Source organism: Trichechus manatus, unplaced genomic scaffold, assembly GCF_000243295.1.
Source record: "Trichechus manatus latirostris isolate Lorelei unplaced genomic scaffold, TriManLat1.0 scaffold00052, whole genome shotgun sequence".
NCBI lineage: Eukaryota > Metazoa > Chordata > Mammalia > Sirenia > Trichechidae > Trichechus > Trichechus manatus.
The window spans coordinates 7,724,123-7,749,599 of NW_004443988.1; the positions used below are offsets into that span (position 1 = coordinate 7,724,123).

Genomic DNA, 25,477 nt, shown 5'->3' on the forward strand with positions numbered 1-25,477 from the left:
GGCGGAGCGGGCGCGGGCTGCGGGGCTGCGGAGCCCCGGAGCTCGGACAGGCCTCGCAGGCTGCCCGGAGGAGGGGGCGTTGCCGGCAAGGCCTGGCGCTGGCCTGGGTCCCCGGTGCGGGCGGCAGTGCGGCTGCTCTGCCAACCCCTGCAGCGGGATGTGACCGGCCCGGCGAGCCAGCCGCCACCTTCTGCAGAGCTGGCCCCGCTCGCTCCGCCGCAGCCCGGCCAGGACTAGCGGGCCCGCCCCGCCCCGCCGGGGTTCTCGCCGCCGTCATCCTCCCTCGCTACCCCCCTGTTCTCTCGGGGCTCCTCCCACGACCCTCCCAATGGCGGCCTCCCGGGCCCCCAATCCTTCACTCTCCCGGCTCAATCCGAGAAGCCGGCGGGAGCGTGGGGAGGGGCGCAGGTGCCAGGGTCTTCAGCACCTGGGAGAGCCCCACCCTCCCCGGATGGAATTAGCCAAGTTGGGAGGAGAAATTCCACCTCTAGTGGAAGAGGGGGATAAGAGAGGAGGGAACAGAGTGATCGAGATAATTGTTTTAACAATCCCTTACGTGTAAGAGTGCGTCAGCTTTTAAAAGTCCGTTCCTCATTCACGATCGGACTTTGATTCCGTTCAGTCTCTCATTCATTCTTTCAATTATTCAGCAAATATTTATTGCGTGTCTCCTCTGTGTCTGGAGTCCTGGTGGCACAGTGGTTCGGAGCTACTTGGTTGCTAACCAAAAAAGGTCGGCAGTTCGAATCCACCAGCCGCCCCTTGGAAGCCCTATGGGGCAGTTCTACTCTGTCCTATAAGGTCGCCACGAGTCGGAATCGACTCCATGGCTACGGGTCCTGTGTATCTGGCATTATGTTAAGCGCTGGAGCGATTATTAAAAGTACCGGGTTTCTAGGGGGAAAACTGAAGATCAAAGACCTATGGTTCTTGTTTTAGCTCTGCTACTTCTTGGGTGGCTTTGGAGAAATTGGTTACCCTGCGCCCCAGGTTTCCCACCTGTGTATCAGAGCGTATGGAACCTCACAGGGCTGTTGTGAGGATTAAATGAGACAATGTTGGGAAAAGATCTTTATAAGTTTTACAACACTATGTGAATAAGTGATTATTATTCATTTGCACTGATTTGTTAGTTACTTCATTCATTCAATAAACATTTAATCCTTAAATTATTTCATGCTTTGGCTGAGCATGGATCTGGGGTGAGGGGACCTGAGTGTGAGTTCCAATTCTGCCAGCTGTGTGATCTTAAGCAGCCAGTTCAAATTCTCTGAGCCTGTTTCATCATCTGAATAATGAGGGTATCAATATCTACTTCTTAATGTTGATGTATCCAATGAGATACTGTATGTGAAAAGTGCCTTTTGCTCAGTGTAAATAAGTGTTGGTTAATGTTGTATTTAGGGCAGATACCTCGGCTTCTAATTCTCATTGCAGTATTTCTATTTTTGTACAATTTTTCCCCCTTGTAATATCCAGTTCAGTGCCTGTACACCTAGGGCTCTGAGCTTCTGTTGCTTTCCTTTCTGAGAGAAGAGAGTGAAATGCGGCAAGTGGGGCAGGGCATGTGTGTGTACTGAGCATGTGATCAAGCCATGGCCCAGGCCTCTGATCTCTGCTGACCCTGAGGACCCTGATCTCTGGCCTCCTGAGGCACCCTGGTACCAGCATGCTCTTGCCCAGGGATTCTCGTTGTCCTGGCCTGGGCCTGGGTGTGTTATCCTGCATGTCCAGGCTCCAGGTCCCTCAGAGAAGGGGGCATTGTGCCTTGAAAGTCAAGAGTAGTGAGCCTTGGGCCTTCCTCTTCAGGGGGCCAAAGCAGTGGCTGGGGAGTCAGGGTACACAAAGAGGAACCCAGGGACTTCACTAGGGCAGCCAGAGGGCTGAGGTTTTAGTGACCAGGAAAGGGTGCAGGTGGAGGTGCAGGGGGTGGTGCTCAGAGAGGGCGGGGTACTTGGGTTAATCATCACTGTGGCTCAGATAAGGCCCTGCCAGCTGGAAGCAGAGTTGTGTCACTGAAGAGTCAGGCAGGACAGTGCGGCCACAGCGTGGAACCATGTCGGGCACGAAATGATTTCAACATGTGATTGAGACTCTGGAACCTGGCAAATGGGAGGTGAGACCACTTTTTCATGTTAGCCTTCTGCCCTGATTCCTAGAATCATTTTTCATCTGGAAATCCTTCCACCCCTGGGTTTGTGCACCCCCCTCCTTTCCCATCTTCTTTCTCCATCATCTTTTCCTCAATAGGCTGAGTACCAAGTGTAGGCTAAGTCCTTGGTGTGTGTGTGTGTGTGTGTGTGTGGTGGGAGTCCAAACATGGTGCCTGTTGCCACTCCCTCCTCCAGTTCATAGGCATGAGTGAGGCTTTGGCTTCCTGCCCACATCATGTCTCCCCTTCCCTTCTAGTTGTTTGGGTATGAGGCAGCCCTGCCAATCACAGAGAAGTCAAACCCACTGACCCGGGATCTGGACAAAGCAGATGCCCAGAAAATTGTTCAACTGCTGGGCCATGTGATGCTGAAATCTTCCAAGAGGAGGGGCAAATCATGCCCATGTACCAGGTGACCCAGACATCATTCCCTGAACACTGCAAACAAAGATGTCAACCCCAATCCCTGCTCTCTCAGACCATGGCACCTGGTTTTGGAAAGCCTGAGAGCCCTCCCCAAATCCACTGTCCTCCTCTTCTTGACTTCTAATTCCTGCCTCTTCTCTACAGCGACTCTACAGCGAATCAATTCTGACCACCATGGTACAAGTGGCTGGGAAAGTTCAGGAAGTGCTGAAGGTACTAACCCTCCATTTGCTCCCTGCCTAAACTTTTCTTTTTCCCTCTACCTTTCTCTTTTCTTAGTCTCTATTTCTCACTTGTGTAAATCTCAGTCCCCCTTTCTCTCTTGTCACTTTATTGATAATAATTATAATAATAAAAAGAACGAACAAACCTGTCTTGGAAGAAGTACAACCAGAATGCTCCTTAGAAGCAAGGATGACAAGACTATGTCTCACATACTTTGGACATGTTATTAGGAGGGACCAGTCCCTAGAGAAGAACATCATGCTTGGTAGAGTAGAGGGTCAGCGAAAAAGAGGAAGCCCCTCAACGAGATGGATTGCCACAGTGGCTGCAACAATGGGCTCAAGCATAACAACGATTGTGAGGATGGCAGCGGACAGGACAGTGTTTTGTTCTGTTGTACATAGGGTCGCTATGAGTCAGAACTGACTTCAGGGCATTTAACAACAACAACAACATCTGCATAATGCTTTAGAGTTTACAATGCACTTTCACACCCATGACCCTCACAACAACCTGTGAAAACAAAGACTTGGAATAGCCACAGTAATTTGCCCAGATACACCCAGTGAAGAATTGCTGGGTGACACTGCTTTTAATGTTTATTTTTATTTAGATGGAAAGATGTTTTCAGTCCTTTCTGGAATAAGTAAGGGTTTGAATAAACAGATAAGTCAGAGATGGAAGTCAGACTAAAGTTTGTTTTCTCATATCCAATGTTCGTTTTGCTACACAACTCTGCTTAGTGTTCACTTTTAGCCGTTCGCTTTTGCTGTGAACGGAGGGATAAGGAGTCTCTCTGACTCCTGTTCTGTTACTGAGAAGGAAAGGAAGGTGCTTCCCCCAGCCTGAGCTGAGCCCTGGCAACCTTGACATTTTTCCTTCCTCAGGAGCCTGAGGGGGGTCTAGTGGTACTGAGTGGAAGAGGCACGTCTGGCCGGATGGCATTCCTCATGTCCGTGAGTACTCAGACTCCCAGTTTCCCTTTCTTCCCATTCTCAAGGTGGCCCTCAGGACCATAAAGCTCATCATCACTAAGCTCCTAGGTGGACCTCTCACTAGACCTCTCACCATGGGGTCCCCTTTCTTCTGAGCACATCTGAGCCCTACCAGTCTATTGCCAATGTCTCTACATCCCGCTGGATTAATCATCTCAAAATCATGGCTGTAAATATCAGATTCCAAGCAGTGCTGGGTTAAGCATGAGTCTAAGAGAATTACACAGCCTCTGCCATCTAGGAGTTAAAAATCCAAGACAATCTGTTCTTTCACTGTCGTTACCTCTTCATATTCTCTCCTTCCCGACAGGTCTCCTTTAACCAGTTGATGAAAGGTCTAAGACAGAAACCTCTTTACACCTACCTCATTGCAGGGGATGACAGGTAAGACAAGTTGCCATGTGAATATTTTATTTGGCCTGAATAGTTCTTTTTGGAAATTGAATTTGAATGTCTTTAGACAGAGATTGTGTCCAGTTTGCCTTGGTCCCCACCATTCATTCCTACCACCTTACACTTGGCCCACTTCACATACTTATGCTGCCTGACTGGTGGCCCTTATAGCTATTTCAGTTTTTTAGTCCTCCAGAGCATCTACACAGTGTCCAGCAAACAGTGAGTGCTCAGTCAGTGATAGATTTCCCTTCATTCCCTTCTCTCAATACAACCTGTCCTAATAAACCATAGGCTTCTGCTCTCCAGCCACTGCCACTGCCCTCGAGTCTGTTCTCTTAGGTCTGTGGTGGCCTCTAGGGAGGGAACGGAAGTTAGTGCCTTGCACCGGATTGAGGAGCTGAAGAAGGTCTGTGCTTTCCACTGGCTCTCAACCAGAGACTTCTGTCTGCTCCTCCACAAGGGAACATAAAAGCCCTAATAGTTCAGTGAAAGTCTGTCCCCTCCTCTGGTCCTAGTCCTCATATCCCCACACAGGTGTGCACCCTAGAGCCCTCCTCAGTGGCACTACCTCATCCATCCTCCTCTCCTAGGTGGCTGCTGGGAAGAAGAGAGTGATCGTCATTGGCATTTCTGTGGGACTGTCTGTGAGTGTGAAGACAAGTTGAGTGTATCTATTTTACAGGTAGGAAAGGGGTGGGAATGGAATAGCATGGAAGATAGATTGATGAGGTGGGTGCCAAAAGCAGGAAACATTTGCACAAGGTATTTTGATTTTAGTCTAAATAATTTGGACCCAGTTGTGTGGATGTGGGAAGAGAAGGAATCCTATCACAGAATAACTGTGTATCAATCCATTCAACAACCCAAATAGATGGACCAGTCCAGGGGTCAGTAAGCTAGGCTGGCACCAATCTGACAAGCTTCCTGTTCTGCAAATAAAGTTTTATTGGAACATAAGCACGCCCATTTATTAGCATATTGTCTATGGCCGCTTTCACTACAGAGATCATAGGGTCCACATAGCCTGAAATATTTACCCCCTTGCCCTTTACAAAAAAAGCGGATCCCTTGATACTTAAAGTGTGGTGCCTGCACCAGCAGTATCAGCAACACCGTGAGACTTGCGAGACATGCAGAATCTTATACCCTACACCAGACCTACGGAGTTTGAGTCTGTATTTTAACCAGAGTTCCAGGTAGTTTGCTTGATATGTATTAGACTCAATGACTCCAAGTTTCCTCTCAACTCTGTAGCTCTCTGAGTCTATGAATTCACTGAGCAGAAACTAGATTGCACAGTGCTAGATGTGGAAGGAGGCACACAAGGAGAACAGGACATTGACTTCAAGGAGCTTATAATTTAGATGAGTAGTTTTCAAACTTTCCCATGCATGTGGTTTCCTTGGGGAGCATGTTAAAAATCTAGGTATTTGGGCCCTCTCCTTCAAATTCTGATTCAGCAGATCTTAACTGGGCTCAGGAATCTGCATTTATAACAAGCATTCTGGGAGATTCTGATGCACATAGGCCTCCGACACACTCAGAGTAACCCCTTTCATCATGTCTTCCTCTCCCTCCCTACTACCAGGCTCCCTTTGTGGCAGGCCAAATGGACTACTGCGTGGATAATCCAGCTGTGTTCTTGCCAGTCTTGGTGGGTTTCAACCCAGTGAGCATGGCCAGGTGAGCCTGCTGTAATAAAAGGTGGTGATTCACCTGACCCCTGGGGGAGGCCAGGAGGAACATGTTCAAAGTCTACACAACCACAGAGGAGAGGGCACAGTAAACATGGTCTTGTTCACCAAATCTCAGAACATTAAAGTAAATATGGGGTGCCACTAAGCATATGAGGTTTTTTGGTTTGTTCTTTCATTTACTCATCCTCTCCTTGTTTCAGAAAGGATTGAAGGCAGCTTACTAAGGATACGTAAAATACCAAATAGCATACGTTCAAAACAGGGAGTTAAGAGGCAAGGAAGGTAAGGGCAGGAGGATAAAATGGGGCCAGGAATAACAAATACCATAAAGATCTGTTCTTTCATTTGGCGTGGGCCCCAAGCATTTTTACAAAGAAGGATTAGTGGGTACTGAGCGGCTCACTACTCCTCTCTGTCCAACTCCCTTATTTTAGTGCCCATTCTCCCTCTTCTTTCCAGGCACCTCTAATTCCCTCTGGCTATTCAAATCCCCCACGCTGTTCCCCTTCCCTGAGGTCCCTGAGCCACCAAATCACCTCCCTCTTACTCTTATTCCCTATCTAAATGGCCATTCTGTCTGATCTCAGAGAAGGTCAGTATATTAAACCAATAGTGCTCAGATGTGATTCTTTGGATGAGCTGCCTGGGGAGTGTTAAAAGAAACAAGGAAGAAAGCAGTTTCCTAGCTCCACATCTAAGAGGTCGGATTTAGTAAGTGTGGGGTAAGGCCCTGGGATATCTATTTTTTGGAAAGCACCCCTAGTGATTCTGACGCACAGCCAAGTTTGGGCCACCTGATGAAGCTGAGGGCTTCCTGTCACTGAGGTATTCCAGCAAAGGCTTGCTGATTACTCAGAAGGAGCTTTGTGTATTTACTGGTAATCTTGGGGTCAAGCTGGGTTCTTTCTGAGCTACTTTTTTTTAACCCCCAGATTCTAGATTTGTAGTGTAATTCATACAAAGGTGTAAATGAGTCTGAGATACTCTGAACCCTGATTTTTTTTAATGGAAGACTCTCCATCACCAAAAAGGATCTGCTGCAGTGGATGCTAATTTCAGGCACTGTGACTAAGTGAAATGAGGAATTTCAAACAATGTAGGCGTGGAGATCTTCCAGTTGTTCCTTAAATCAGTGGCTCCCAAAATTGGCTAATCTTCAGAGTCATCTGGGAAGCTTTTTAAAAATACAGATTGTTGGACTCCTCTCCAGAACTACTGAATTTGAATCTCATGGTGGAGGTGGTACCCAGAAATGGGTAGGTAGTGGGGGGGGGGGGAAGCTCCCCAGGTGGATTTGATCACCAGCCAAGTTTGGGAATCTTGGTTTTAAACCACAAAGTATGAATACTGTCTTCTCTTTGTTATAAAAGGCTTAGGTCTCTAGGAAGTTTCAGAAGTAGTTTGAGGACAAATTATAGGAAACACTTTACATAATGGGTATGAAATATTTGAAAATTGTTTGCCTTATATGTAACACAGGTGAAAAAATATTTAAAAAATAGGTGCAAAAAGGGACGGAACTTTGCAGGGATGGAGTGATAAGGGAAGTTAGGGATGCCATGTACAGACAATTCTTTGAGGTAGTCCCACAATGGGTGATTCACAAGTCATCCTCTAGCAAAGCTATTTGTGATCAACTACAGAAGATCCTCTTTCTTTGAGATTCCATGGCTTGTGCCTGTCTTAGTTACCTAGTGCTGCTGTAACAGAAATACCACAAGTGGGTGGCTTTAGAGAACAGACATTTATTTTCTCACAGTTCTGGAGGCTAAAAGTCCAAATCAGGGTCTCAGCTGTGTTGATTCCTTCTGTGGCTTCTCTCCTAGTTTTTGGTGTCTGCCAGCAATCTTTGGTGTTCTTTTGCTTGTAGACAGGTCCTCACAAGTTGTCTTTGTCTTCCTGCTGTGTGTCTCTGTGTCTGTTTGGCTCTTTTTATAACTCAGAAGTGATTAGGTTTAGGACAAACCCTACTCTGGTATGACCTCATTAACATAACAGAAGAAAGCACCACTGCCAGATAGGATCACATCCACAGGTACAGGAGCCCGGACTTCAGTACAGAATTGTGAGACACAGTTCAACCCATAACAGTACCTAAGCAGGTAACAAGCCTGTAGCTCTCTTGTCTCATTAATACATTGTTTTGTTCCTGATTAATTCACTCAAGGCATGTTTGCCAGCTGTTAAGTGCTACACTTCCTACCTTGCAGCTTGGTTCCCTTATTAAGGACTGTTAGCTCTCTCTCAGGTAGCGAGGGGTTCACTATTTGGGAGGATTTTCAGAATATAATTCCAGGAATGGGAAGGGCTTCTGATGGACCTTCAGACTGAAAATAAGTTGGCAACTTTTACATTCAGATGACAGACATTCCCCCAGGGGTCTGCAGAGGGTGTGGCTAGTGTGGCCCTGACAGTGGGACACAGGCGGGGATCAGGACACGAAAAAAGGTGCTGGTCTCAGGCTGGGTTTTAAACTTGAGCGCTTGACTTTGTTCTGGGCTTAATCTGCTGAACGTTTTATTAAACCTCCGTCCTTGCCGTTCAGGGACAAGTGCCCCTGTAAGCCCTATAAAGTTATTGACCTCAACACCGAACTCCAATCTGGTCTTTGATCCTGACCCTTAGCTGAGCTCCTTCCTTTAAGATTCTCACAGATAATCCCTCGCCTCTGTCTTTTTTTGGACCCCAGAAATGACCTCATTGAAGACTGGAGTTCAACATTCCTCCAAGTAGCAGAGCGCATGAAGAAGCTGCAAGAGAAACAGGAACCTTTTGTGCTCAATCCTGCAATCGGGGTAGGGTCTTTCTCCTCCTTTTCCCCTCTCTCCCCAACCCTAGTACCTTGAGATTACTTGCCACTTCCTTAGGGCCTCTAACTTTAGATTCTCTTACATCTTGTCGAAATTCTGAAGCATTGCATCAGCTAAAATGTTGTAAATCAAATTCGGTTTTCTCATTTACTTTTTCACCTTACGATGCTTTATCTTCATAACAACCGGCATCTCAAATCAGTAATCACTAAACCCTTAAATGCTCTAGGGTAGTTTCTGTTCGAAAGGGGATTTTTGTAGCTGTGTGTAGAAAGTATTGAATATAACGGTGAATTGCCTTATTTTGTCTTACAATATCTCTTCATATATGTCTAAATTTCAAATATGGGCTTTAAAAAATGGGATGCAGTTTCATTCTTCTGCCCTTTCTAACCCTCTCCAAAATTGGGTGGGCCTCCTTAGCCTCCAGTGCTCCATTCCTTTTTTTCTTCTCTGAATTGTGGATGAGTCTCACTAGCATAATGAGTCCTGGTGGCCCAGTAATTAAGAGCTTGGTGTGGTCTGCAGTTTGAGCCCACCCATGGCTTCTTCAAGAAAAGACCTGGCGATCTGCTCCCTTAAAGGTTTCAGCCTAGGAAACCCTATGGGGCAGTTCTCTGTGTCATGTACCGTCGCTATGAGTCGAAATGGTCTTGACGGCACACAACAACAATATAACTCACTAGCATCATCTACCCTTACTTTGGCCAAGGACCTTAGCAAAATCTCTGCCCATGCTTCCCTGCCAGGGATGGGCACATCCGTGGCATTGTCCTTGATCTTCCTTCTGTGAGCTCAGAACGCAGGAATTCCATAGTATACACCAGCTCCGTCTTTCATCTTCAGATGCTCGTCTCTCTTTCCTCCTCTCTGCAACTCTTGATCTGTAGTCTCCCTTTCTTAGTCACTACTTTTATCAGTCTCTCTGTGGAATCTCTTTTCTGTTTGGTGTGTTCTGTTACATATCTGTACCATTACAGTGGCTGTTTCATTCATCTGTCCAAAGCATGTGTTTGGACTGACAAACTACCATAAAAAATGATGGTGGAGAGAGTAGGCAGAAAGTTCTTGGAAAGAAACCCACTCTCTGAAAAACACTGTCCCCAGCTAACAGAAGACCCAATCACTGTGACTTTTTCCCACAGAGTCCTGAATGCACCATAGAAATGACCAGAGTTCCCCCAGACTCTCAATTAGCCCAGAACTAAAACTATTCCTGAAGCCAACTCTTCAGACAAAGATTAGACTGAACAATAAAATATAAAATAATACTCATGAAGAGTGTGCTTCTTAGTTCAAGTAGATACAAGAGACTAAATGGGCAGCTCTTGTCCAGAGGCAAGGATGAGAAGGCAGGAAGGGACAAGAGCTGGTTGAATGAACATGGGAAACCTGGGGTGGAAAGAGGGAGTGTGCTGTCACATTATAGGGATTGCAAGTAGTGTGACATAACAATATGTGTATATATTTTTGTATGAGAAATTAACTTGAGCTGTAAACTTTCACCTAAAGCACAATAAAAGAAAAAAAGAAATGACTAGAGGTAGCCCCTTTCCTTCCTCTTCTCTCAGCTAAGCCCTCACCCCAGCATTCCTCCTCACAGCATACTGGGGGCCACAGTACATGCCCAGTGGTCACTGACCAATGGCCTTTTCATCCTCCTTCCTCTCCTAATCCCTCCCTGGTGTCCGCACCACCTCAGCCCGAGGGCCTCAGTGGTTCCTCCGGATGAAAGGAAGAAGCGCCACCAAGATCCTGCTGGAAACTCTGTTACTGGCAGCCCACAAGACTGTGGACCGGGGCATTGCAGCATCTCAGAGGTATAGAGGATCTGAACAAGAATGAGATTAGAATCAGGCAGGGGCTGGAGGCAAGGGCCATACTGCATCCCATTCAGAGAAAGGGAGGGATGAAGTGGGTTGGGGCATGGAAGGTCGAGATCCAGAGACTGGGCTGGTGGTAGTAAGACGGAGGCTCGGCCACTTCTCCCCTGGAAAACGAACAGGCAGGTGAATGGTGCTGTTCCCAACACAGGGCTGGAGTCTGATTTGTTTCCAGTGGACCTGGATTCCTCAGGTCCCAGACCTAACCGCTGAGTCTGCCTAGGGCATCCAAAGCTAACCTAGTGTCTTGGTTACCTAGAGCTGCTGTAGCAGAAATACCACAAGGTGGATGGCTTTAACTAACAGAAAATTATTTTCTCACAGCTTAGGAGGCTAGAAGTCTGAATTCAGAGTGCTAGATCTAGGGGAAGGCTTTCTCTTTCTGTCAGCTCTGGAAGAAGGTCCTTGTCTTTTCAGCTTCTGTTTCCTGGTTCCTTGAAGATCTCCATGTGCTTGGCGTCAATCTTCCCCCATCTCTGCTTCCTAATTTGCTTGTTTAATCTCTTTTATATCTCAAAAGAGATTGATTTAAGACACACCCTACACTAATCCTGCCTCATTAAGATAAAAAAGACAACTCATTCCCAAATGGGATTATAACCAGAGGCATAGACATTAGCATTTACAACACATATTTTTGGGGGACACAATTCAATTCATAACACCTAACTTCTGAGAGTCCTTTGCTGTCAGGGTGGTCCAGATCTTGCAGGGAATAGCTCGTCCTGCTCTGGGCCTACTCCCCTCCCCAGGGTCTCTAGCCCTAGAGCTAAATTAGCTTACAGAGTGCCCATTTACCTCAACTCTCAGATCCTGAGATCTGAGATCCCATCTCCCTGGATCCCATCCTCTTCCCAGTGCCCCCTTGATGCCCTTGTCCCTCTCTGTGCTCTTTCATTTTCTGCCCACTGAAGCCCTTTTTGCCCCTCCTGAATGCAGTCTGGCCCCACTCTCTTGGCCTTCACTAGAGACCAGAAGAACTTAGTTTTAAGGGAACTGTGCCTCCTCACCTCCCTGAGGGGAGGTACTCAGGCTTTCTGAGGAGGCACTAGGCCCTCCCTGGGAGCTGGTGGCCTTTCTCCCAGATGTCTCCTGGAAATCTTGAGGACATTTGAGCGGGCTTATCAGGTGACCTACAGCCAAAGCTGCAAGATCGCAGCCGTGATGAAGCAAGCCAGCACCAGGTGTTTAGACCAGGGGGAACTTCCTGAGAACAGGGGAGACTTTCTGAGACATAGTAATGGGCAATGTGTCTTTCGTCTGCATGTTGGAGGGTCCTGGTAGGCATTTTTTTTTTTTTTTAAATCCCTGTGCATCTTTCTCTGATCTCTGACCTGCTTCCTCTGTGATCCTGCTTCTCATGTCCTGACTTCTGACCCATCCTCAGCCTGGAGAAGAAAGGCTGGGTGTGCCTGGTTGGCTGGCAGACCCTCGGCATCATTGCCATCATGGATGGAGTAGAGTGCATCCACACCTTTGGTGCTGGTAGGACCTCAGTCCAGTCTTTCTTCCTGATTCTACCTAATCCCAACCGATTGGTTGACTGTACAAACACTTCCCTACTCCCAACACGAGGGTTCCTCTTCAATGTCCCTCCTCTCCTATCCAAATGGGATTTCAGTCCAATGCATATTTGAACCCAAACTCAGTCCTTGATCCCTCAGCTCCCACCTCTGTGCTTGCTATGACGTCCCATGTGCATGGTGCCTCACCCTACTCCCCTCTTAACTTCACTGTATCCAGAAAAGACTAAGTTTTTCCTCCCAGCTCCATTGCACTCCCCTCAAGCCTAGAACCTTCCTTTCCTCCAAAACCCATCATTCTCTCCCTGTCCTTAAACTTCCCAGATTACCATGATATCCGTGGCTTTCTCATTGGTGATCACAGTGAAATGTTTAACCAGAAGGCTGAGCAGGTTGGAGGGGAACGGGACATGCGAAGTTGTGAAGGTCACTGGAGTGTAGAGTGTGGGAGAAAAGAGGAAGGTGCAGAGAGGTGGGGGAGTGCAATGGGATAGTCTAGAGAAGAGAATATGGGTTAGAGGTTGTGAGACTTTGGGGCAGCACATGGAGTGTGGAGAACACCAAAACCTGGCTCTGGTCCAAGGTTCTTGTATTGACTTACTGCACCATCTTGAGCAAAATACTTCCCCTCTTTGAACCTCAGTTTTATCATATGTAGATGAGAGGGCTATGTACAAGACGTCCTCTAAGATCCTCCTCAGTCTGTAAGTCTACGCACTGGGGTTTTTCATGGGAAGGATTCTTCATTTTCTTCTGTTCTAGGGTCCCCGGTTCTCCTTCTCCCAGGAGGACTTTCAGTCTTCTGTCCTGCCGTCCCTCACGGAGAATGACACTGTGATCTTCATTTTCACACTGGATGGTGAGAGGGAAGATGGAAGCGATGGACTGTGGGGATGGAGGCAGTGGGAGCTATCATTTTTCTGGGTCTTAGGACAGCTACTCAGAGAGAGGGACAGGGCCAGTGTCCTGACTGGATCCAAGGGGAACAGGAAGAACAGCTGAACAGCAAGCCTTTCAGCTCTGATGCCCTCCCCTTCTCTGCTAGACAACCTCACAGAGGTGCAGACACTGGTGAAGCAAGTAAAAGAGAAGACTGCCAACATCCAGGCCTTAGCACACAGTACTGTGGGGCAGTCCTTGCCGGTGAGGGTCCAGCCTTCAGGAGGAGACCATGGGATGACAGTTACAGCAAGGACTTCCTGGAGATGCCTCTCTTGTTCCTCTCTCTTTCTCTTCAGACCTCTCTGAAGAAGCTCTTTCTCTCCATCATCAGCATCACATGGCCACTGCTCTTCTTTGAATACGAAGGGAACTTCATCCAGGTATTGGGAATGGGAAGATCAAATCTGTAGTGAGGGACTATGAGGAGGGGGATTCTAGAAATTAGGAAATCAAGGCTGGAGGGTAGACCTCCACAAAGCCAGCTGAGCAAGTTCTTCATACACTGGGATGACCTCAGCTGACTGATTGATTACCTTACCTAAGATTACATCCATAGGTCTAAGGGGTAGAATTCCACTTCATATTTTGGGGGGACACAGTCCAATCCATAACACTCTCCAAAGAGGTTTATAAAACAACAAAGCATGAAACCGTTAGTTCCCCATGCCTTCATTAACATTGGGTAACATAGTTCTTTTTAATCTTTGCTAAACAGCAAGGCAAAAAACAAACAGAAAAGGAATTTTAGTGTTGTTTTAATTTATATTTCTTTAATTACTATGGAGGTTGACTACTTAAAGATATATATTGTCCGTTTGGTTTTTTTCCTTTCATGTACTGCTTCTTCACGTTTTTTGTCTATTCTTACTGTGGGTATTTACCTTTTTCTTACTGATTTGTAAGAGGGGGTATATATGGGAAGGCCAGTAGTTTTGTTTTTTTTTTTTTTATATCTCACTTCATCACAGTCACAGAGTGACGTTGTCGGATATTTGGTTTTCTGTCAGATTGTTTAGATTCAACAGGAAAACGTCATAGCTTAGATGTGAGTGTCATGCCAGTTCCTGGATGTCAAGGACTGCTTTTCTCTTTCTTGGTCTTTTGGTAAGGAAAGATAAAGTCAGGCCATAAAACATTAATCCATGATATCCAGATTTTGCATGTTACATGAATCTAAGATGTTACATCATTTGATGTGACAATGGCTATGAAGTAGCATTTTAGACTATAGACAGGATACATTGGCCAGCTGCAATTTACAGAAACAAAATAATTATTAGTCCTTATACAAGTGGTTAAGAGCTCAGTTGCTAACCAAAATGTCAGCAGTTCGAATCCACCAGGTGCTTCTTGGAAACCCTATGGACAGTTCTACTCTGTCTTATACAGTCACTATGAGTTGGAATTGATTCAATGGCAACAGGTTTAGTTTTTTTTTTGTAATAAGTCTTAAAGCCAGGAGATCTATATTATAAAACCTAAGCAATGAAAACATGTCTGAGAATCCAGCTGGGTCTGTTTTAGAGATCCAGCTGACTTTTTTTTCCCTTTTAGCCTAGCCACAGACTGTTCTACTTGTCCTGTAGTATTTGAATAGGTGCAGCAATAAGTATTTACTGTAACACAAACTCTCCTTTGGCTGGCAAAAAGGAAATGAAGGGCTATGTGATTGTCCATGGTAACTCTAGCTAGTGAATTTAGAATAGTTTCTTGAGCTTCCAGAGCAGAAGTTGTGCCATTTATGACTCCTGCTAGGGTCAGAGAAAACTTTTGGACTACCTTTTTCAGTTGTATTACATCTGCTGTGGGAACTGAAGCCCGCACAGTATGCATAAAGAAGGAGGCAGTTGTCCCTCCTGGGAGTTCTCCCAAGTAGCTTGCGCTCACCTGATTATAGAAATTTATAGGATTTTCCCCCTAGGAAAACATGGCGAGGTAGTGTCTTAGTTATCTAGTGCTGCCACAACAGAAATACCACAAGTGGATGGCTTTAACAAAGAGAAATTTATTCTCTTATAGTCTAGGGGCTAGAAGTCCGAATTCAGGGCACCAGCTCCAGGGGAAGGCTTTCTGTCTCTGTCGGTTCTGGGGGAAGGTCCTTGTCGTCAATCTTCCCCTGCTGTAGGATCTTCTCAGCACAGGGACCCTGGGTCCAAAGTACACACTTTGCTCTTGGCGCTAGTTTCTTGGTGGTATAAGTTCCCCCGTCTCTGTGCTCGCTTCTGTCTTTTATATCTCAAAAGAAATCAACTAAAGATACAACTTAACCTTGTATATTTAATCCTGCCTCATTAACACCGCTGCCTCTAATCCTGCCTTATTGGCATCATAGAGGTAGGGTTTGCAACACATAGGAAAATCACATCAGATGACAAAATGGTGGACAATAACACAGTACTGGGAATCATGGCCTAGCCAAGTTGACACACATTTTTGGGGGACGCAATTCAATCCATAACAGGTAGTAGTTTTAAAAATCCGAAAAATCTATCAATTATCCTGAACACACAGGCTAAGTTAGTGGCAAGTGAGTGTAAACCTGATGTCCACATAAGTAGTACCCTAGTTGAGTACAGGCTGTGTTGGGAGTATAAGTATCATTTAGCACACCAGGAATGAGATAAATTTTTGTCCCTTGAGGTAGGCAGTTTCCTTGAGTGGAGTTAAATTGCTCCTGCAAAGCAACTGGAGTGTCTTGGAATAGAACAAATATTAGTTCCCATTCCTAAGGGCTATTTATGTATTTTTGATGTAGAGAAGTTTTATTTACATTTTTACGTAGTCAAATCTATCAGTCTTTCTAGTTTTTGTCTTTTACTCAATGCTGATTATTCTCTTCCTAAATGTATTGAAATTGTTGAAATAAGGAGTCATCCACTGAGGCTTTTAAATCTTTCCTTGTAGAAATATTTGTGATATAAAACCCTCCCACATTTTTTTGAAAATTTCAAACCTGCAGAAAAATTGCAAGACTAGTACAAGGAGCACCCATAGGCTTTTCCCTAGCTTCATCAATCATTAGCATTTGTTTAATCTTCTTTTTTCTCCCTGAAGCATTTGAAAGATAATTGAAGATATCATGACACTAATTACTTCAGCATGTGTCTCCTAAGAACAGGGGCATTCTACATAACTACCGTATAATGGTCACACCAGGAAAATGAAAATTAATACAATACAATTATCTTATATACAGACCATATTCAAATTTCTTCAAATATTCTAATACTGTTTTTATTTTCCAGATCCAGAATCCATCAAGGATCATGCATTGCATTTAATCTAGAACAGTTCCTTAGCCATTTATTTATTTATTTTAGTCTTTTATAACATTGATATTTTAGAAGTCTAGGCCAGTTGTTTTCCAGAATGTGCCTCATTTTGGGTTTGCCTGTTTTTTCATTATATTCAGGTTACATTTTTCAGCAGGAGTACCATGAAGTTGTACCCTCAGTGTATCACATCAGAAAGCACTTGATATCAGTTTGTCCTTTATTATGGTGATGATGATGATGCTAAGTTTGATTATTTGGATAAGATGATGTCCATTAGATTTCTCCGTATCCTATTCTTTAGCAATCTTTCACCCAATGATTTTAGCATCCACTGATGATTCTTGGTTGAATCAATTATTACTATAACAAAAACAAAAAACCAAAACCAAACCTGTTGCCGTCAAGTCGATTCCAACTCATAGTGACCCTATAGGACGTGGTAGAACTGTCCCATAGAGTTTCCGAGGAGCTGCTGATGGATTTGAACTGCCGACCTTTTGGTTAACAGCCCAGCTCTTAACCACTATGCCACCAGGGCTACAAATTATTACTATAGTGGTTTCAGAATGGTGAGTTTCTATTTCTATCCTTCTTTCTACACTTATTAGTTGGCGTTCTTCTGTAAATAAGAAGAACTTTCCATTCTCTCCCCACTCCATCTACATTTGTTTGTTTAGTACCAGTATGGACTCATGAATTCTTTTTTTTAAATGAAAAATAAATCTATTCCGGTTATTATTCATTTTAAAGCTCAAAATGAGAGCTCCTTCAAGCCAGCCTCTGTGTCCTTTTGACATATCCACATCAGTATTTGAGCATTCTTTACTGTGCTTCTTTCTGCAAAAAGAAAAATATATATGGCATGTATTATATATGTATATATATGTATTATATATATAAACATTTCCCTGTCTTTTGTATGCAAAACGTAGCATTCTGTACCTTGCTTTTTCTCTTTTCCACCTTGTTTTTTCTTTTTACAAGATATCAAGAAAATCACTCCACTTCAGTTTACACATCTCTTCTTTATTACTTACATATGTATGTGTACATGTACAATAGTTTGCTCAGTCAATCTCCTAAGCAGGAAGCACCGAAAAGCTGGCTCACCTCTTTCCCTGTTCCAGCCCTGGAATCAGTCATTTTGCCAAGGTGTCTTGGTTCTTTTTTAGCAGGGACTGGTATTTAGAAACCTGGGTGTTAAGTATGCTCACTGCTGACGGTTTTTGTCCCTAAGCCTTTTCAGTAGAAAGAGCAAGATATATACAAATATAAACGGCTAAGCACTCGATACTATCCTAAAGGTTGGCAGTTCCAACCTATGCAGAGGTGCTTCGGGAAGACAGGCCTGGTGATCTGCTTCCAAAAGGTCATAGCCTTGAAAACCCTGTAGAGCACAGTTCTACTCTGCACCTGTGAGGTTGCCATGAGTTGGAATCGACTAGATGGCAGCTAACAACCACAAATATATAAATACACACACAAGCACAGTCATGTATACATATACACATATATGTGTATGTATGTATATTCTTCCTTTCCTTCCCCCATTACATATCAGTATCTCTCTTTTCCCTTAATGAAAATGTTGATTTCCAACATCATCAATGTATTTACTCATTTGCTAAGTCCTACGATACTTACCAAAACGGTTTTGGAACTGCTACCCCAATACCGCTGTAATCAACACATTTACCAAGAAAAATTCAAGATTTCTTTGCACTTCTTTTTGTCCTTTAACCATACCCCATTGGAGGTGTATAGTCAGAGTAAAGTGGACAAAAGTCACATGGATTAATTTTTATTTTTTAACTTCTATGGTTATGTTATCAATATAATATACAGTTAGGTTTATATGTACTTTTTGGTTTTCATTTTAGTATTTTTTTTTCAGTTTTAATTTAATTTCATCTTATATATATATATATAACATAACATGGTTTAAAAGCCACAACTATATAAAAGACTATAAAAAAGAGACATCTCATTCCCTTTCCTATTCCTTCTATACCATTTCCACCCATCCCTGTTTGGAACCAGCTTCATTAGTTATCCTTCTGGGATTTTTGGGCACATATAGTGTGTGTATATATACATGCATATATGTGTGTGTGTGTGTAAAATTTGCCCTTCTTATGCAAGAGGTAGCATACTATACTCTTTTGTACCTTAACAAGATACCCTGAAAATCACTCCACTTCAGTTTATAGAGCTCTTCCTCGTTATTTTTTACATTTGTGTGTGTGTGCACATGTACATGTACAATAGTTTACATGGGCCTTCTCCTATGAAGGGCATTTAGGCAATTAATATCCAATAGTGTTAGTCCCCCCTTCATTACTCTTTTTTTTAAAGAATTTTCCTAGCTATACTTGCTGGCTTATTTTTCCATATAAACTTTAAAATGCATGTGTCTAGCGCCAAATGATATAAACTTTAAAATACATTTGTGTCGATGACAGTTAATAGTATAAATGATTAATGATGTTACTCAGATTTAATGGTGCTCTCTCCCTCAGGGCAGTCTGACATGTAGTCTATAGCACCAGTACTGCGAACTAGCCAGCCATTCTGATTGGTCACATTTCTGCTCTTATGCTTAGTGTTCTTGCAATTTGCTTGTTAAATATTTTCAATACACCTCCTGCCAGGGGTTAGTATGACCAGTTATTACAAGAGTTCCAGAAAAAGAGGTAGAAGTAGCAGTAGGTTGTTTCCTTGGCCTGGCTAGGGTCAAATAATTAATACCTTCAACACCTTTACTGAACTCCTATTGCCCTTAAAGTGCCATAATAGATGTTATAGGTCCCATACAGTGGACAAGATACCAGGGCCAAGGACAAGTGGGAGTTACCATACTCACTGTACCATGAGTTTTAGTTATCGTGTTTTAGTTTTCAACATGCTTTCACATACATTATCTCATTCATTCAGGAGATGATTGTGGCAAAGTAGGAAATGCCCTCATCATAGAATCAGAACACCTGGATTTAGATCCTGATTCTGTACTTCATTACCATATGAGTTTAAACCCATTGCCTTCAAGTCAATTCTGACTCATAGCAATCTTACAGGACAGAGTGGAACTGCCCCACAGGGTTTCCAAGGCTGTAATCTTTATGGAAGCAGACTGCCACATCTTACTCCTGTGGAGAGGCTGGTGGGTTCCAACTGCCAACCTGTTGATTAGCAACCAAGCGCTTAACCACCGTGCCACCAGGGCTCCTTCCATGTGAGTTTAGCCAAGTTAATTTCCTTCTGTGCTCTAGTTTCCTCAGATGAAGAAATGGGGATAGAAAACCTATCCCACAAGGGTTATTATAAGGATTAAACTGAATTAGTTAATTTTTCAACAAAAATGTTCTGATCAACAACCATGTGTCAACCATTGTCAAAAGGACTAGGGCTCTGGATCAGAATAAGACACAATCTCTGCCCTTGAGCAGACTGTTGTTTAGTGGAAGGCATCCCAGGACTTCCACTCCTACCTTGTCTGGTACCCAGGGACCAAAAGGAAAATTTTGGCAGGAGCAAATTCCTACCATGAAAGGACTCAGAGAAAGCATCTGTCTACCACGGGTCAAAACTACAAACGTGTGAAACCACCAGTTCTGCCTGGTACAGTCCGGGTTTAGGATGACTGTCCCAACATTTAAACCCGGTGCTGGTCAAGGAAATTAAGACTGCATTTTGGCCCCAGTTTTTCAATTCCTAGATTCTAACTATAGGGTCATGTTCACCCTGCTGCTCTCAACTCCTCTACTTTCTGATATTTCCATGTCTGTCCTGTCTAGAAGTTCCAGCATGAGCTAAGTACCAAGTGGGTGCTGAATGCAGTGAGTACAGGGGCCCATGTGCTTCTCGGGAAGATCCTACAAAACCACATGCTGGACCTCCACATCAGCAACTCTAAGCTCTTCTGGCAGGCCCTGGCCATGCTGCAGGTAGGGACAGGGTGGGTGGGGCAGGCCGGGCCTCAAAGCTGAGGCTGCAGTAGGGGGGCATTCTGCAGAGGCACAAGAGATACTAGAGGTAAGAGCTGTGTTTTGTGCCTCTCCTCTCTCTCCTACCAGGCTCATCCACCCCTCTAAGGAAGTGAGTGTGTGTGAGTGTGTGTGTGCACACATGGATGCATATTCATAAACTATTGGAAAGATCCTTTCAGTTACAAGTATGTGACAGAAACCCAGTTCTGACTGGCTTAAGCTAAACAAGACAAATGATTGGCTCATGTAAATGAAAAGTTGGAGCGCAGCTAGGTTCAGCTACTCAAATGATGTGCTCTGGAACCTTCAGCCCTTAGCAACACTTTCCTGTTGAACTCATTCTCAGGCAGGTTTTCCTTGTTAGGTGGCTAATTGTTCACCAGCAATGCCAGTCTAACATCTTACCTATTTAGTGGAGCTTATCTGTCCCATGATTCTCTCAAATGCTGGGGCAGGGTTCTCATTGGTTTGGTTTGGGTAATGTGCCCACCTTTGAACCAATCACTGTTCTTCACAGTAAGGAGGCTCTCTACCCAGGCCTGATTCTGGTGCTCTCCCTTCAAGATAATTGGTGGGTAAAGTAGGGGAGGTGAACTTCAATCAAATCATATGGCCCAAGAATGGGGGAGCAATAGTTTCCCAGAGGAAAATCAAGGAGGAATGGATGTCGAATAGATAGCACAACAGATGGCCATGAAAGTAAGATTGCCAGAAAAAATACAGAACACCCAGTTAAAGTTGAATTTCAGATAAACAAGGAGTGATTTTTTAGTGTAAGTCTATCCTATGGAATATTTAGGACAGACTTATATTAATTTTTTTGTTGTTTATCTGAAATTCAAATTTAACTGGATATCCTGTACTTTTATTTGCTAAATCTGGCTACCCTACAGAAAGGAATCAGTCAATGAACATCTAGTGAGTGCCACCAGCCCCAAAACCAAACCTCTTAAGTGAGTAGACTCAACCAACCAACCCCCACCCCCTCAAAAAACAAACAAACATTCTTTACTGTTCTAGTTCCTGGTAGTGGGCTGAATAGGGGGGACAAGGATTTGTATAATCTAGTCCTTGCCATCCCAGAGTGGACAATCTAGGAGGAGAGACAAAACCAACACTTGAAACAGAGAACAATTAAGTGCCAAACTGTATAGTCCTTACCAAAGTTCAGTAGAAGTACAAAGAAGGTAGGATCAGTATGTGCTACAGCAAAAGAGAAGGCTTCATGGAAGTGATGATGTTTGGGCTAGGCCTGGTGGTCATAGTGGAGGACAGAGGGACATTCCTGAGAGAGCATTAGCCAAGGCCCAGAAGGGGAACTAGGCATGGCATGTAGGGGGCACATGTCTGACTAGAGTGGAGAGTCCTTTTACAGAGTAGTGGGGAACTGTGGGGGAACAGGAACTGTGGAAGGTTGGAAGCCAGACAGGAATTTAGACTTGCCAAATCTAGCTAGACCTGTGCTGTCTGAAACGCTGGTCACACTTGAAATGTGGCTGGTGTGACTGAGGAACTGAATTTTAATATTATTTAAAAACTAAAGCAGTGTACATTTTTTTTTTCTTCATTAAATGTGGTTTTGTTATGGTAGGACTACATTTCACGTTAACATTGCAAATTTAGCATCTCAATTGTGCTAGATTTCAAAGATAGCATGAAAATGTTGTAAAATACCTCGTTAATATTTTAAAATGTTATTTACATGTTGAAATGATATTTTGGATATATATTAGGTTAAATAAAATATACTATTAAAATTAATCTCACCTGTTTTTCCATTTTTACTTTCTATGAGAAAATTTAAAATGATATATATGGCTCGAATTATATTCCTATTGGACAGTGCTGAGCTACACAGAGGGGCAGGGTAGTGACAAAATGGAGGCGGTGCTTGCAAATGAACAGGCTTAACAGCAGTGTGCACGATGGATTTGGTTAGGGAGGAAACTAAACCAAAAAATTCATAGTGATCCTTTAGGTAGTAGAACTGCCCTGTGGGATTTCCAAGGAGGAGCTGGTGGATTCGAACTGCTGACCTTTTGGATAGCAGCTGAGCTCTTAACCACTGTGCCACCAGAGCTCCAGGGAGGAAACCTGAGGGAGTAAATTCAGTTTAAGATTACTATCCTGTGGTATTGGTAGGGCACAGTCAAAAATTTGATGAAGTTGCCATTAACCCTCCAGTTTAACCCGGCCAGTCAAGGTCCACCATCAACTCCTTTAACTCAGTTTTTCTTTACACCTGGGGATTGTGAGCTTGGGATCGCCTACGGGGGCAAATTCTCTACAGCCAGCTTTGGGATTCCAGCCTCTCATTCTCCTGGCTTTCTCCTCCCTTGGCTTGTTCTCATATCTCCTGGCCTTCTAGCCCAACACTTATCACTTCTTTTATAGCAGTTGTCTGGACAGCCCAAGGCTTGATGCATCAAGAGCCTCCTCCAAGCGATCCACTTCCCTCAGCCACTGTCGGATGATATTCGGGTTGCACCCATCTCCTCTCACATCCAGGTTGCACGTGAGAAGGAACAGGTATCCTGCCTAAATGAATAATTTCTTTTATAAGGATCAGCACATAGCTGGTTCTACGAGGTGGAGGTTAAAGATGTCCCGAATGTCCAGCTTTTCCAAACTGCCATACTATTCCATCAACTCTAACACCAACTACTTCCCGTCTTCTTGGTACTCTCTCTCCTGTCTTTGGATTCAGTAATTCACTGCAACATCTCACAGAACTCACGAACCATACTTACACTTAAGTGGTTTATTAGGGAAGTAACAGGTTACAATTCAGGATCAGGAACAACTCAGGATACAGTTCTTGGGTCAGGACAGCTTTTTGGCTGTGCCCACATGCAGGCCTCTCTCTGGCCCATATCCTCTCACCCCTCGGCCCCTCAGCCTGGCCTCTGCCCCACTCAGCCAAGTGTTACAAACCTCTTTAGCTTTGTTGATAAGTGCCCCGGGGTCACCCCACTCTGCCAGGAAGCCTCCTGCCCAAAGACGCTCAACTCTTTTGCTCTGTGGGTTGACATGCCCACTGTAGCCATCTTGCTACATGGGCTGGGAAGCCTACTGTGCCATCTTGCACCTGTCTCTTGGTGTTGCTGCCACTCTTTCTCTGCTGCTGCTTCTCGCTGTCTCATGCCATCTTGGGTGTTATAGCTCTCTCTCTCTCTCTCTCCTGGTTCTAGGAAGTTCTCAGCACAAGGAACCCTGGTCCAAAGGGTGCACTCTGCTCCCATCTCTTGTTCTTGGTGGTAGTGAGCTCTGCCCCCCTGCCCTGGAATTGGCTCTTTTTAAGCTTAGCAGGATAGCAAAACTGACCAATCCCCTTGTTAGGGTTCCATATAACTTATTTGCATGGTCCCACTCCCCTCAGGGTTCCATGCACCCTATTTGCATTGTTAGCAAGCTGTCCAGTCCCTTGGTGGGCCACATGTACCTTATTTGTATAATCCTACCCAATCACTATGTGGGAATAAGACCTTGCATGGCTGAAAATGCCATATTAAGTAATTCACTGCACCACACTGCCCGCATCAACAAACACTTATTGAGTATTTTCAATGTGCCAGGAACTTTGCTTGGCACTGGGTTTACAAAGCTCAGAGACACACTGCCCTGTTACAGGGAGTTACCATTCGGGGGGAGACATGGTTTGACGAGTACAGCCATGGAGGTGTGAATAAGGGTCTACAGGGGCACAGAGAAGGGGTCTTCAGTATGTCTGGGGGTGAAGTCAGGGAAGAGAAGGAGAAGAACTCTTTGATCTGGGTCTTAAAGGATGAATAGGAGTTTTCTGGGGCAGCATGAAGGCTTCTCTGTGCTCGTAACCCACCTCATTACCACTTTTTGGTCTTGATAAACTCCCTCCTATTCTTGTATCTCACCTGGTAGCTTCTGACTCCCACAGTGAAAGCTCTTCTCCTGGGATCTTCGTCAGATGACCTCACTTTCTCATGCTTCAGTTCTCCCTGCCTCTTTCCCACTGGTGATCCCCATAGCACTGCTGAGCCTCCTATTCCGGTGCTCAATCCCTGAGGCTCAGGCACACCTGGCCGCAGCTCCCTCTGTCTGTGAGGCTGTCAGGAGTGCCCTCACTGAGCCAGGTCAGAAACTCAGCACGGAACCCCTGGAGACCCTAGAGCCTGCGCTGCAGTGAACCTTCGCTTCTGGGCATGTGGAGGGGGCTTAGCCCAGCCCAGATCAGCTCATGGGGGCCTGGGGTGCCAGTAGTACACGTGATGGGAGAGAGAGACCCAGTCTCCAGGGACATCGGCAGCCTAGGGTGGGGAGGAAGATTCTCTCTTGCGCCTGATTCAGTGGTCTCTGCTTTCCCTGGCTTATTCTGATTTCAGAAATAAAATGAAACATCTTGTTTTGGAAAGTTACCATCCCAAACCAGGGTTACTAGATCAGTGGTAGGACAGCATGGGGTGGCATGAGGTGGCATGGGGTGGTCCCAACAGCAGGTTTGTTTCTTTGCTTCTTACACACCCACCCCACTGACCCAAACCTTCATGCTTGGCCCAACATCTCTATATCCCCCAACTCCAATACATAGGCACACCTGTGTGAGCTCACACATACACACCCCCACACAGACTCACACAAGCAAGAAGTGGGAGCTTAGATAATTATAGGGGGAGAGAGAAGAAGTGTGTCCTCAACATAGGGCTCCCTGAGAAAGGCAGCTCTGATTAGTCATGACAGGATCCTTATCACTAGAATGCTACATCCACACATTAGACCACAAAGTGAGGGTTGCACCTCCTGCCCCATATTTGTAAGAAGAAGATAAGGAACTCTGGGGTGCTGAACACCCTTTAGTAGTGGGACCCAACAAAGAATAGAAAACTCAAGTTTGTGCATTTTGGACCTCAGCTGTCACATGTTTTGACAAATCAAGGCACCTTCTCTCATCCCAGACCCATCAGCTTCTCAATGTTGGTGACATATAGCTCTGATAGTAGAGAGCTGGCTCCCCCTTGTGTTCAAGAAATATCCACAGAGTAAACCTCAAACCAAACCCATTGCCGTCAAGTTGATTCCGACTCATCCAAAAAACAATACAAAACAAAAAACCACGAGTTGATTCTGACTCATAGTGACCCTATAGGACAGAGCATAACTGCCCAAGGAGCAGGTGGTGGATTCAAAATGTCGA

The 25,477-nt window shown here is 44.7% G+C and overlaps 1 protein-coding gene across 1 annotated transcript; it reads left to right on the forward strand.

The window, feature by feature from the left end:
* The first annotated feature begins 2,056 nt into the window (after positions 1–2,056).
* Positions 2,057–24,472, forward strand: GCKR (glucokinase regulator). The gene is given in 21 exon segments (XM_004377628.1): positions 2,057–2,116; positions 2,410–2,509; positions 2,512–2,564; positions 2,723–2,791; positions 3,691–3,759; positions 4,109–4,182; positions 4,534–4,600; positions 4,785–4,838; positions 5,783–5,877; positions 8,581–8,686; positions 10,404–10,422; positions 10,425–10,521; positions 11,670–11,768; positions 11,972–12,069; positions 12,432–12,499; positions 12,870–12,966; positions 13,153–13,250; positions 13,346–13,429; positions 20,119–20,268; positions 22,705–22,838; positions 24,301–24,472. Coding segments are annotated over 21 exon segments (1,863 nt in total).
* The last annotated feature ends 1,005 nt before the right edge of the window (positions 24,473–25,477 follow it).